This window comes from Propithecus coquereli, unplaced genomic scaffold, assembly GCF_000956105.1.
Source record: "Propithecus coquereli isolate 6110/MARCELLA unplaced genomic scaffold, Pcoq_1.0 Scaffold70, whole genome shotgun sequence".
Taxonomy (NCBI): Eukaryota; Metazoa; Chordata; class Mammalia; order Primates; family Indriidae; genus Propithecus; species Propithecus coquereli.
The window spans coordinates 5,103,307-5,118,116 of NW_012153063.1; the positions used below are offsets into that span (position 1 = coordinate 5,103,307).

Genomic DNA, 14,810 nt, shown 5'->3' on the forward strand with positions numbered 1-14,810 from the left:
TAATTGCAGCATTTAGTGCTGAAATGTTAGGAGTAGGTATTAATAATTTTTTTTTTCTGTGAAAAGAGAAAAATAAACCCACAGATGAAGTGATTTATCAATGGTTAAAGTACCGGTGAATCTCGTATCTTTTGAATTGAAACCAAGAACAGTACCAACTTACAATATTAAAGTGATTTTTGCCTTCTTTCTGGAATCAGTTTTGTGTATGTGAATGCCCTGTAAACAACATTGGATTTAAAACAATTTTTGAAATGGAATAAACATTGTAGAATAAAAAATCCAGTCAGTAAAATTCATGACTGGGAAACCTGTGGCTTAGATATTTAATGAGGAAAGATAGTTTTGTTTTTCTATTACTTACTTTTCATTGTATCTTATGCCTATCAAAAGGCTATTGCCAATCACCAGAAAAAAAGTCAGCTTTCTATATATCTGTTTTTGCCCCAACTTTATTTTATTTTTAAATTTTTTATTTTTAATTATTATGAGTACATAATAGTTGTTTACATTTATAGGATACATGTGATTTTTGATACAGGACTACAATGTAGATTAATATAATCAGGGTAATTTGGGTATCAGTCATCTTAGGCAGTTATCATTTCTTTGTGATAGGAACATTTCAATTCCACTCTTTTAGTTATTTTAAAGTATACCCTATCTTACTGCTGAGTATAGTCATTTTGTTGTGTTACCAAATATTGTTCATTCTAACTATATTATTGCGCTTCTTAATCAACCCTACTTTGTGCCACCCTCCCTACTACCCTTCTCAGAGTAGAATCATCATTCTACTTTTTGTCTGTATGAAATCAATTGTTTTAATATTTAGCTCCCAAACACAAGTGAGAACATGCGAGATTTGTCTTTCTGTGCTTGGGTTATTTCCCTTAACATAATCTTCTCCAGTTTCATCCATGTTGTTGCAAATGGCAGGATTTCATTCTTTTTTATGGCTATATAATATTCCATTGTGTATATGTATCACAATTTCTTTTCCATTCATCCATTGATGGACACTTAGGTTGATTTCAAATCTTGGATATTGTGAATAGTGCTGTAATAAACATGGGAATGCAGATATCTTTTCAATATACTGATTTCCTTTCTTTGGGACATATATCTAGCATTGGGATTGCTGGGTCATATGGTAGTTCTATTTTTAGTGTTTGAGGAACCTCCATAGTGTTTTCCATAGTGATTGCACTAATTTACATTATCACAGTGTATGAATGTTCCCCTTTCTCCACATCCTTGCCAGCATTCATTATTGCCTGTCTTTTGGATAAAAGCCATTTTAACTGGAGTGAGATGATATCTCATTGTAGTTTTGATTTGCATTTCTTTAATGACTGATGATGCTGGCATTTCTGCATATACCTGTTGGCCACTTGTATGTCTTCTTTTGAGAAATGTCTATTCAGATCTTTTGCCCATTTTTAAATTGAATTATTTTATTTTTTCTATTGAGTTGTTAGAGCTCTTAATATTTTCTAATTATAAATCCCTTTTCAGATGGGTAGTTTTCAAATATTTTCTCCCATCCTGTGGGTTGTCTCTCCACTTTGTTGATTGTTTCCTTTGCTGTGCTGAAGCTTTTTAGTGTGATGTGATCCCATTTGTCCAATTTTGCTTTCATTGTCTGTGCTTTGGGGGTATTACTCAAGAAGTCCTTGCCCAGACCAATATCCTGAAGCATTTCTCCAATGTTTTCTTTTAGTAGTTTCATGGTTTTAGGTTTTAGATTTAAGTCTTTAATCCAATTTGATTTGATTTTTGTATATGGCAAGAGATAAGGTTTTATTTTCATTCTTGTGCATATGGATACTCAGTTTCCCCAGCACCATTTACTGAAGAGACTGTCCTTTCTCAAATGTATGTTCTTGGCACCTTTGTTGAAGATAAGTTCACTATAGATATGTTGATTTATTTCTGTTTTTTCTTTGCTGTTCCATTAGTCTGTGTGTCTGTTTTTATGCCAGTACCATGTTATTTTGGTTACTACAAGTCTGTGGTATAATTCGAAGTCAGGTGATGTGATTCCTCCAGTTTTGTTCTTTTTGCTCAGTATAGCTTTGGCTATTCTGGGTCTTTTGTGGTTCCATATAAATTTTAGGATTATTTTTTTCTATTTCTGTGAAGAATGTCATTGGCATTTCGATGGGGATTACATTGAATCTGTAGATTTCTTTGAGTAGTATGGACATTTTAACTATGGATTCTTCTAATTCATGAGCATGGAATATCTTTCCATTTTTTTAATGTCCTCTTTAATTATTTTCATCAATGTTTTATAGTTTTCATTTTGGAGATTTTCACTTCTTTGGTAAAATTTATTCCTAGGTATTTTAATTTATTTGTAGCTATTGTAAATGGGATTGCTCTTGGTTTCTTTTTCAGATTGTTTATTGTTGGCATACAATAATGTTACTAATTTTCGTGTATTGATTTTGTATCCTGCAACTTTACTGAATTTGTTTATCAGTTCTAATAGTTTTCTGTGGAGTCTTTAGATTTCTCTAGATATAAGATCACATCATCTGCAAACAAGGATAATTTGACTTCTTCCCTTCCAATTTGGATGCCCTTTATTTCTTCCTCTTGTCTGATTGCTCTAGCTAGAACTTCAGTACTATGATGAATAACAGTGATGAAAGTGGGCATCCTTGTCTTGTTCCATATCTTAGGGGAGAGGCTATCAGTTTTTCCTCATTCAATATGACATTAGCTGGAGTTTGTCATATATGACTTTTATCATGTTGAGGTAAGTTCCTTCTATACCCAGTTTTTTGAGAGTTTTTGTCACAAAGGGATGTTGAATTTTCTCAAATGCTTCTTCGGCATCAATTGAAATGATCATATGGTTTTTGTCCTTTGTTCTGTTTGTATGATGTATCACATTGATTGATTGCATATGTTGACCCATCCTTGCATCCCTAGGATGAATTCCACTTGATCATAATGAACAATCTTTTTAAAGTGTTGTCGAATTCAGTTTGTTAGTTTTTTGTTGGTGATTTTTGCATCTACATTCATCGGAGATATTGGCCTGTAATTTTGTTGTTGTTGTATCTTTGTCTGGTTTTGCTATCAGGATGATACAAGCCTTTTTATAGGTTTGGAAAGTTTTCTGTTATTATTCTTTGAATAAACTTTCTACCCCAATCTCTCTCTCTCTACTTCCTCTTTAAGACCAATAACTCTTAGATTTGCCCTTTTGAGGCTATTTTCTAGATCTTATAGGCATGCTTCATTCTCTTTTATTCTTTTTTCACATAGCCTGTTGAGAGACTCTGATGCAGTTCTCAGTTTGTAAATTGAATTTTCAGCTCCAGAATTTCTGCTTGAGTTTTTTTTTTAATTATTTCAATCTCTCTCTCTCTTTTTTTTTTTTTTTGCAGTTTTTTTTTTTTATTTCAGTGTATTATGGGGGTGCAAATGCTTTGGTTACATAAATTGTCTTTGCACTGCCCAAGTAAATTTCTGTGATAAGCTTCTGAATTTCTTCTTTATGTTGTCTTGAAGCCATTGAACTTCTTCAGGACAACTATTTTGAATTTTTTCTCTGAAAGATCATATATCTCCTTCATTCTGGGATTGGTCACTGGTACTTTATTTGGTTCATTTGGTGAGGTCATGTTTTCCTGGATGTTCTTGATGCTTATGGATATTCATTGGTGTCTGAGCATTGAAGAGTTAGGTATTTATTTTAATATTTACAGTCTGGGCTTCTTTGAACATTTCCTTCTTGAGAAGTCTTTCCAGATATTCAAAGGGAATTGAGTGTTGTGACCTTAGTCTTTGGTCCCTGCAGCTGTATCAGCACTGGGGGCACCCCAAGCCTGGTAACCCTGTGACTCCTGCAGACTCCCGCTAGTATTGCCTTGGTGGACTTAAGTAAGGTATGGGAGAATTACTCGGATTACCAGGCAAAGTCTTGTACTTTCTTCTCTCCCTCTCTGTGCTGGGCTGGTGGAGTTGGGGGAGATGTGATGTGGGCCCTCCCCTGTGGTCATTGCAGTCAGGACTGTGCCTGGTCTCAAGCCAGCCCAGTCTCACCCAAAGCTGGTGGCAACGCTGTCTGGCTACCTCTGTTGTTTTAAAAGCCTAAGAGCTCTTTAGTGAATAGGTGGTGAATCCTGCCAGGACTGGGTCCTTCTTTCAGGGTAACATGTTTCCTTCTGGCCCAGAGTTGCTCTAGAAATGCCATCTAGGAACTAAGGCCTAGAATCAAGGTCTTCAGGAGTGTTTTTTGTACTTTATTTTACTGTGGCTGAGCTGGTACCCAAGTTATGAAACAGAGTCCTCTAGACTCTTCCCTTTCCTTTCCCCAAGTGGAAGAAGACTCTCCCTGAGCTACACTGCCTAGAATTGGGGGAAGGGTGACACAGGCCCTGGCATGGCTGCCACCTCTGGTGTCTCGCTGGGTCACATGCACCCTAAGTCCATTGGTTCCAAGCCAGCATGGCTGTGGAAATTACCCAAGGACTTTAGCCTTGTGGCCTGATTGCCTAGCACATTTATTCCAGGCCCAGGCTGCTTTTTTTTTTTTTTGGCTGGTGGTGGGGCTAGCTGGAACTCAGGTTTCAGGGTAGAGGACTTCCCTCTGGCCAGGTTGGTCTAAATGCTCCTTCTGTGGGCACCAGCATATTTCTGCCCTGTGCTGTGTTCCCCTGTGACAGGGCGGGCCTGAGTTCCAATGTAATGTCCACAATTACTTCACTCTTCTTTTCTCAGGCACACAGATTTTCTCTCTCCACTGGGCCCACCAGGGTGGCACTGCTGGGGTTTGGGGGAGGGATGGCATAGGCAATGCAAGACTGTCTTTTCTGTCTTAGTGCCTCTTTCCTTGATGTGATATTAAAACCAGGTACTGTGATTACTCACCTGATTTTTGGTTCTTCTGAAGGTGCTTCCTTGCGTGGATAGTTGTCGAATTTGGTGTTCATGTGGAAGGACAATCGTTGGAGCTTTCTATTTGGCCACTGTGCTCTGCCGCTTTCCCCCTGACTTTATTGTTGTTTTCAGGCATATAGTTGGTGAAGCAGGGGTGATAGAGGCAGTTTTAAATGCAACTTCTCCATTGTAGAAATAAACAAATCCTTAGGGATAGGCATGTACTGCTGGGACAAGTGAAATTGGGTTATGTATGTTTTGGAAAAGAATGCTACCAAGTACATTCCATGTTACAAAGCTGTCAATCAGGAATAATCCCAGGATAGCTCTGCTGAACACTTTGGGAAGCTCCTGCCATACCTTTATTCTTTCATTGCCAGATTTAATTATGTCCTTGCTTCCTCAGGATGAGAAACAGGCATATGGGAAAGGTGTAATTACATTCCCAATGGTAGTGTAATAATACTCCATGACAGAAAAATATAGCCACCATATGTTGTATTTTGTAAGTTAAAAAAAAAATTCTAAGCTTCTGGGACTATTCTCAGACTAAGCTTAAAAAATGAAAAATCTCCTTCTATACAGTGTTCCTAATGGGTTATTGTGGTAATACCAAATTAACTTCAGCAGTAGGAAACCTTGTTTCATTAAAAGATAGACTTTTAAACTGAAGTTTAAAATTCAATAATTCAATATGGCTCGTGTTCTCAAATGAATGATGATTATTACTGTTTTGGCCATGGTTCTATTTTTATAGGAGAAGATAAAATTTGCCACAAAAGTATATTTTCTAAAATCCTTCCCCATATACATATATATTTTTCTTTTTTTGAAAAATCTCTCCTACAATTTTACTTAACATTTGCGTAATAGCACTTGTTTTTCAGAAGGAGATGAGGAAGTAGTTGAAAATTTTTATACCCACTCCCCTCCCCAAATAAATTGATTTACCAGAATTACCAGGCTCTCTTGGTGTGATCTTTTCTGCTAGTGTGGTCAGGTTTTAAAATTTTGAGTCCTTGTTCTTGTTGACAGATAGAGGATGCGCTGAAGGCAGCAGACACCATTGGCTACCCAGTGATGATCCGTTCTGCCTATGCACTGGGCGGGCTGGGCTCAGGCCTTTGTCCGACCAGGGAGACCTTAATGGATCTTAGCACAAAGGTATGTATTTTCATAGACAATATTCTTTTTTAAAAAATTTTCTAATGCCCAGCTAATTTTTTCTATTTTTAGTAGGGACGAGGTCTTGCTCTTGCTCAGTCTGGTCTTGAACTCCTGAGCTCAAGTGATCCTCCCACCTCAGCCTCCCAGAGTGCTAGGATTAGGTGTGAGCCACCATGCCTGGCCATAGACAATATTCTTACCAATGAAAAAAACTGACTTAATATATCCTTTCAGTTGGAGAAAGTTATGTAATGAAAAGATAATTTCTCACTATTGACTAAATCATCATATTTTCTAAATGTGTTGTCCAAAAGACAGCACTTTGAGAGGGAGGTGCAGTGCAACTATGCTGGGATGCAGTGACAAGCCACATGGTTCCAGATAAACCAATGGTCATCTTATCTAAAAGTGCGTCTTTATCGTACAATCTAGTGACTTTAGTGATTTGAACTTAATACAACTCCACTTCCTCTGCTTACATCCCACTCCAAAATATTTAAAAGCTAGAATATATTTTAGTGGTTAAGAAAAAAATAGGATAGAATGTCCCATTTTTCCATTTTTTTTGAAATAATGTGACGTGGATAATATCCAGTTAGTGAAGCAAAGTACACTGAGTAGTTTGGCTTTACCCAAAACTCAGTATATATAATATACACCTCGCAGTATAATAAATGAGTGAACTCTGCCAACTGCCATACATGCATAAAAACAAAGATGAGGTTTGAGTGTGTATAATTTATTTTTTATCAAATCACTTTAACATATTACTAAACACTTCTTGAGTATTAAAGGAAAAATCTTGAGATAATTAAGATATGCTCCAAAAAATAAATTAGAGATTAATACAGAAAATGTGCTCCAGGAAAACAGAGACTTTTGTCCATACTCTATTTCCACAGAATAGACCAATTCCTGGCAATACCAGGGGCTCAATAATTACTCTGAATGAATGCATACATGTGCGGCCAAGAAACCTGTGTAACTTACATGGCAGTCGTGGAAGCAAATTTGGCAGAATTATTGTGAGGGCTACTTTGGGGAGTGCTTAGTAAATAGCTCAAGCACAGCTTATAGCTTTATCATTATTTTTTGAATTGAAATAAATGAGACTCTTGAATTGTTGACATAGGATTTTGAGAACATATACATACAATTAAATATATTTAAATAATTATTATGACAAACCTACATATGAACCACTTGGATTTCATTTTTCTAAAGTTGTGAAAATTACAAAAAAAAGGAGACATCTAATACATATGTTTCTTGTTTCCATTCTGTACATTTAAATCATGTATTTAAGGCAAAGTTATGTTTATTGAGATTTATAGAAGTTTATTTTCTCTAGCATATTAGATGTTCCAAATGTTTTCAATCTCATTATTACTACCAATAGTGGCAATGTGTGCTTATTTGCTGTTAAAAATATTTTTCACTGTATAAAAAAACCTTCTGAATATTGAATTTTTATGTAAAAAAGTTTATAATGAACACAATTTTGGAATGAGATAGTTTTCAATTATTTATATTGTACTCAGCTAATCAATAGGCCCTTGAATGGTTTTCCTTATTGAAAAAAACCTAGCTTTTCCCTTGAGAATAATTAGTCATATGTTTATGTCGTAAGCTATCCCCTTATTCTCTTGAGGTTACAGTTAGCACCGTTAAAAGCTACATTAACTCATCCAGGTCTCTAAGTTGACTTTATATAATATCTTAGACTTGAAAGAAAAAAAAAAAAAACAAGCTGAGGAAACAGGTGAAGATGATCTTAATTTTCCCTGTACCCAAAAATCCATTCTACTTCATTAGAATGCAAAAAGCTTTCCCAGATTTATACCCTTTGTTGCCTAGATTTCTTCTTTTAGCAGGCAACCGGAATGGCAAATTAATCATTATTAAATTGTTAACATCGGCTACATAATTTCTTAACCACTATGAGAACCTCATCGTGGGCAGCTGTGGGAACAAATGTGTCAGATTTTCAATTGCATGTGCTGGAGCCTGTAATGATGACTGAGGTTAAAAAAAATAGTGTTGAAACACATTATAGAAAAACTTACATTGAGTTATTTTATTATACTGCCTACTAATAATTTGAAAAAATTCAAATTACTTTCCCTTTCACTGCCATCCCAAATCAAATATATTATGAGACAAAAGAACATTTCTGTCTTTATCAGCCATCACATGTCCTAAGATCAGAGATAGCCTCTTCATATTTTGGGCTCAATATTCTACCTATTGTGGGTATTCTGTAAATATGCAATGATAATTACACTAATTCATATCTGTTTAATCAGGTATACATGATATATGACTCAGAGTATTTAAGCACTTAGGCAGTGATTAACCAGAATAATAGTCACATATGATTCTTCTAATTCCCAAGTTTTATATGCTATCTTGGCTAACTGTTTATAACCATCATCATCTCCTCTCTCCTCCTCATCAACATCAACTAACTTTTACTGTGTGTGTCACTGTACAAAGCACCCTCAGCTATTTTAGAGAAAGCCGGAGTCTTTAGACTTATTTTTCCACATTTATTCGCACTTATCACATTTTCTGGTTTCACAGAAGCCTAGCTGCTGAAATAATTTCATTTCCCTCTGCCTGATTGCTCAATTATTTTCTCTTTTTCCTAAATTAGTTTGATTTAATGTCATATCAGCACTTTGAATGGCAAGGCTCAATAATGTAAATCAAGCGCATTCACTGCAGGATGCTATTCCTAGTACCTCACTGATTTTCTGACACACTGTGCCTTCTGGAGCGCAGGGAAGGATGGAGATTGGGTTTGAGACTTCAGTGCTGACCATGAGTTAAGTCAGGGCATTTTGCCAAATATCCTGGTTTAAGCAGTGTCTTCTCTTACTCTTTGATATCTCTTGTCACCGATTTTCAGGCCTTTGCTATGACCAACCAGATTCTGGTGGAGAAATCAGTGACAGGTTGGAAAGAAATAGAATATGAAGTGGTCCGAGATGCTGATGACAATTGTGTCACTGTCTGTAATATGGAAAATGTTGATGCCATGGGCGTTCATACAGGTAGGCAAAGAATCTTCAAGAATTATAGTAATGCCTTCAGCTCATGTCTTTGATGGCCACAGCAGTCTTTATGAGGTTCTTTTCCTTAAATTATTCCTAGGTGACAGACAAGTGATAACATTTTACATATGTACAGTATTTTACAGTATTAGAAATATTCTCACATTTTATTTGATATACTCAAAAACCCTATGAAGTAAGGCAGATATTATTATCCTGATTTCATTTGAGGAAAGAGTCAAATATAAGCAATATAGTGGAGGTAAAATCTGTAAGACTTAGTGTTGACAAGTAAAAAGTCAACTTGAGAAGGCTTAAAGTAGACGGAGGTGTTAGTCACCAAGTGAACGAGAAAATAGGCACAGGTAATAGAAATAGGTTTCTAAGGAAGATGAACTAGTTAGATGAGAGGGCAAAGATGATGACTTAGGGTTGAGAAATGCTAAATTTGAGGTGTGGGCGGAATTCTCAAGAAGGGAGCTGAGAATGTAGAAATGGAATTCAGGAAAAGGGAATATAAAGTAAGTTGATACAATGTCATTGGAAGTCATTGGTATAAAGGAAATAGTTGAAGCTGTAAGCATAGAAAAAATATTCAAGGGCATACGTATAGAAAGAGAAGAGAACAGGGGCAAACTCTGAACCCTGGGAAACATTTAGATTTATAGAGCAGGAGAAAGAGAAAGGATTAGTGTTGAAGATAGAAGGGAGGAAAAGAGAGGAAGAAAACCAGGATAGTGCAGTACCAAGTAATCCAATGCAAGAACATATTTTATGAAAGAGCTTTGTTTTTAGCAGTACCAAATGCTATGCAAGATCAAGAATGATAATTTAATTTGGCTTTTTAGATGTCCAGGAGAACAATTTCATTGCAAAGTTAATTCCGTGAGCCCTATTGAAAGGAATTATATGGTAAAGAGTGATAAGCAGAACTAGCAAACTTGCAAGAAGCTCAGTCATGTCAAAGAATGAGAGATTTGTATGATTGTCTGGCAATGTTGGGAGAGGGGCTTCTTGTGGCAGTAGAAACGTGAGCATGTTTGAGGACAGAAGGGATGGAGCCTAAAGACTACAAAATTGAAGATATAAAGGACTATGATTGGCGAGGAGTGAGAATGAGAAGGTATGAGATACAGAAAGCAGATGGATGAGCCAGTCTGGGTGAGGAGGAGACAACTCTCTGTGGAAGGAAGAACGCGCTAGATAATTTGAGATGAAAAGAAGGGAAGTTAAAGAAGTTAATGACAATCTAGTAAGTAGATGATTACAGCCTTGATAGCTAGATGGGTTTGGGAAAGGTTAAAGGGTTTCTATAAGCAATGTGTCAGAGTAATATGGACTAAACAAGAATCAGGGGGAATGCCTGATGTTTCATATATAGATATTACCTTAAAATAATTATTTTCCCCACAAACCCTCAGAATGCTCTGTGTCTTGTATCATGCAAGTAGATTGTTAAGTTATTGAAGCTGGTTATTTAAATATGCCATCAGATAATGAGTGCTGCTTGGATATACAGGTGATTCAGTTGTTGTGGCCCCTGCCCAGACACTTTCCAATGCGGAGTTTCAGATGTTGAGACGCTCTTCAATCAATGTCGTCCGCCACTTGGGCATTGTGGGTGAATGCAACATCCAGTTTGCCCTTCATCCTACTTCAATGGAGTACTGCATCATTGAAGTGAATGCCAGACTGTCCCGAAGCTCTGCCCTGGCTTCAAAGGCCACTGGGTAAGACCAGAATGATTGACCATGGTTTGCAGATTCTTCACAGATAGAAATGGAAAATTGATAGCAAGTGGAAAACTGTGCTGTATTTACAAATTATATTCACCATTTCTGTATGCTGGCTCCAAATCATTTATGGGACCCTAAGGGCATGGTTATTAATGAGCTCGTTGCTAGATTGAGGCAAATGGTATTGCTAGCTGGCTTTGTTTGCTGGCTAATCATAAACTAATCAAAATCTGGGTGGTTAAAGCAGGCTGTGAAAAATCTGCTTCTCAATTGCACTTTGCAGATGTTGTTAATAGTGCAAATTAATCCTTAATTTTAGTCCTCAACTGGCTTTTTCAGGTGTATAGCTCCATAGCAAATAGCTGACAAAAAATATAGTTCATTTAACCCAAGCATTCAATACACATTACTTTTATTTTAACAAAATTCCACAAGACTAAGCAATGTAGAATTTTTCTGCAAGTGAATGTTGCAACCAAATAAATAAATTTGCTGTTCATTTAACAACTGCTGGCAAGCATAATTTGAGGGGACATTAATTAAAACCTTTTGTTTTTATTAATATATTTAGCATCTTATAATTAAATTACATGGCATTTAAGTGAACAAAATATTTACTTCTATAGATTTTTAAATGTAGTTACACAGTACTGCATGGAGTGGTGGAAAGTGTGTTGCTCTATGTAGAGTCACAAGACCTGAGTTCTCATTTGGTTCTTCCATTGACTGTGTGATATTGGGCACATCACTTACCATCTCTATCAGTTTCCTCATCTGTTAGATGGATAATTGTACTAGAGAACTCATATTTAATTCTATAGTTCTATGAATTATTTCCTCAAATAAAATTTCCCAGAGTGTTAGTTTTATAAGGAGCCTAAAGTTCAAAGATAATTTAGAGATAGAGCAAGGACCCAAACTTGCAAAGCCTACATTTTCTGACCATTACATACCTCCTAGAACCAGCTAACTCCGTTGTCCTCCTAGGTACAGATCTGTATATATTTTCTCAAAAGAATATTCTCAGGTTCTCACCTTAGAGGAGGTTAAACACAAGTGGAGGTCAAACCTTATTTATCAAGGAAGCTATTGATTTTGGATTGAAGAGGTGAAGATGGGAGTTGTAGCAATGTATATAATGCACGGAGAATGAATTCTCCTGTGACCTATGCCTCCATACTTTGTATCATAACTCACATTGTTTTATAAGTGGCCATTAAATATTCATAAGAACAGAGAATCATGTGTGTCTTATACCCTGAAGTACAATAATACCAGAATTTTTTAGAAAGACAAATTTATATTTTGGGTTGTTTTTTTAATACTTACTGCTCAAAGAAAAAAAACAAAAATAAATTTATGTCCTTCTTTATAGCTACCCATTGGCATTCATTGCTGCCAAGATTGCCTTAGGAATCCCACTTCCAGAGATCAAGAACGTTGTATCGGGGAAGACATCAGCCTGCTTTGAACCTAGCCTGGATTACATGGTCACCAAGATTCCTCGCTGGGATCTTGACCGTTTTCATGGAACATCTAGTCGAATTGGTAGCTCTATGAAAAGTGTAGGAGAGGTGAGTCCTTGGTTTATTCCTCCATTTTGTTTTTGTTCTCAGTTAATTTTTAAAATTTTAAACACCGTTGAAAGTCTTAAGGTTGCCTGGGCTACTGGGTTATTGATTAGAGAAGATGTAGGACTTATATTTCCTGTCTAGTGTTTTAACATCTCTCTATTTGACTGCTAGAATATGACATTTGTTAATATAATATAATACATGCCCATTTTACTGTATTTAAAGACCTTTCTATTCAAAAGGTGAAGTCATATATGTGGGTTTATAATAGATACACATTTATGACAACATATTCATATAAATAAAACTGTGTTGTAATATGTTTTATAACCAAATGAAGTAAAATTATATTAAAGATGACATATTATATCAAAAAGACCACTGAACTGAGGTTAAGAATTCATCGTTAGTCCACTCATGAAAATCGTGACTTTAACCTCCTTGGACTTCACTTTCCGCATCTATAAAGGCTGGACTAGATGATCTCTCAAGGCCCGTCCAGCTCTAAAATTCTAAATTGATTCGAGCCCAGTGGAATATTAAACCCTCTTTCATTAAAAAAAGTTCTAAGCTTTTAGCATCTTCAGAAGATTTTTCATAATGTTCTATGTTATACTGTTTGAAGTGAAAGTTAGCTTTTGATTATTCCACCTTCAAAGATGCAGTGCTCTTCTGTGTGGGAAGAAAGAAATTCAGATCTCTGCCTCTGAGATTCACTCCCCTGCCTCCCTCCACCAAGGCCTCATCTCTTTCTGCATCCAGGAGGCTTGGCGTAGTGGAAAGAGCTTGAGCCTTGCAATCAGATGGACTTGGGTGCTACTCTTGGCACTGCCGCTTGTCAGCTAGGAACTCTAAGGCAAGACCCTGAGCCTTAGGATCCACACCTACAAAGTAGAGATGATAATATCTACCTTGCAGGGTTCTTATAAGGTTCAGGATTAATACTTGTAAAGTGTTTAGTAATGTCTTTTAAGGTAAATTCATAGTACACCTCTCTAATGAATGTAGTTCATCGTTCTTAAATCGTTCATTGTTCATCGTTCATTGTTCTTAAATTACTATCCATAAATACTGTGTAGGAGTAGCAGAAGTGTTCATGAACCTCAGTTTTTATCATCTTTCATCTATCTATCAATCTGTCTGTCTGTCTGAGTTTATCTCTGATTTCTGTCTCTTTTGTAGCCAATGTGGGGAGCCTTTAGTCTATGTCTACATATCTAAGCTGGTTAGAATATGGAATGAAAGGCTCTTTTTCACATATTGTTCCCCATTGTTCTTTATTTGTCCCATGACACATATTATAGCCTAAACTCAGACCAGCCATTTCAGAAATACGTGTCACTAATCACAGGAAATACAGCTTAAATCCATCATCCATGCAAGGAAAAAGAAAAGAAAAAAATAAAGACATTTTACTAGTTTATCATATTCACACACAAAGGGCAGAATTACTACTGTTTTGATTTCTAATTTCTAAGATATTAATGAAAGATTTTAGCGTAATGACAAATAATGAACCTTTGATCTTTGAAATTAAAATAACTTACTAATTGTAAAATACCAAGTAGTAGTTTTTCCTCCTTCATAATTGTTTCAAAATTTTTTTTTTTTTCATGCTTTTCAGTGCACAAACGAATCAGAACTCAAATGCCACAAAAAGCTGTGCTGGTAGTGTTTCCACCAAATAAACAACTGTTATTTAGTTTATATTTCATGGGAAATATCCTTTTTCATAAATGTAAAATTTGTAAGCCAAAGAACTTGAGAAAATTTTATAATATTTTATTTTGGGGCTTATTATCTGAGGGATTTTCACTGTCAGTGAATATTTAGCACCTTACTTTTAGTTCAACTCAAGTCAGCAAACATTTCCTGAGTTCTTGCTACACGCAAGACACTGGGAGGATAAAAGAATGAATAAGTTGTAGATAATTATGACACAGTGTCTGCAGTTGGTGAGTTCAGAATATATAAACTGAACAAATATAATATGAACTAATCTGAGGTAAATGTTAAAATTTAGTATTTATATACAGATGCAATGAGAATATGGTATAATAGGGTCAAGGAAGGCCATAATAGTAATTCCACAGGAAAATAGTAACATTTTCACATAATGAAAGTAAATTTTAATAATGTATTGTATCCAAAAGCACAAATTTTGATCAAACACTTGAAAGTTATGCATTCCTTTATTGTGAGATATATATATATATGGTTCTCACCTTAGAGGAGGTTAAACACAAGTGGAGGTCAAACCTTATTTATCAAGGAAGCTATTGAAATGTAGAAATGGAATTCAGGAAAAGGGAATATAAAGTAAGTTGATACAATGTCATTGGAAGTCATTGGTATAAAGAAAATAGTTGAAGCTGTAA

The 14,810-nt window shown here is 35.8% G+C and overlaps 1 protein-coding gene across 1 annotated transcript in view; it reads left to right on the forward strand.

The window, feature by feature from the left end:
* Positions 1 to 14,810, forward strand: part of CPS1 (carbamoyl-phosphate synthase 1, mitochondrial) — a gene marked incomplete at its 3' end in the record, with an annotated part of 194,188 nt that overhangs the window by 72,303 nt on the left and 107,075 nt on the right. The window contains exons 15-18 of the mRNA XM_012661215.1: positions 5,935 to 6,063; positions 8,978 to 9,122; positions 10,642 to 10,852; positions 12,234 to 12,432. Coding sequence (XP_012516669.1) covers positions 5,935 to 6,063; positions 8,978 to 9,122; positions 10,642 to 10,852; positions 12,234 to 12,432 — 684 coding nt within the window. The remainder of the gene's footprint in view (positions 1 to 5,934; positions 6,064 to 8,977; positions 9,123 to 10,641; positions 10,853 to 12,233; positions 12,433 to 14,810) is intronic.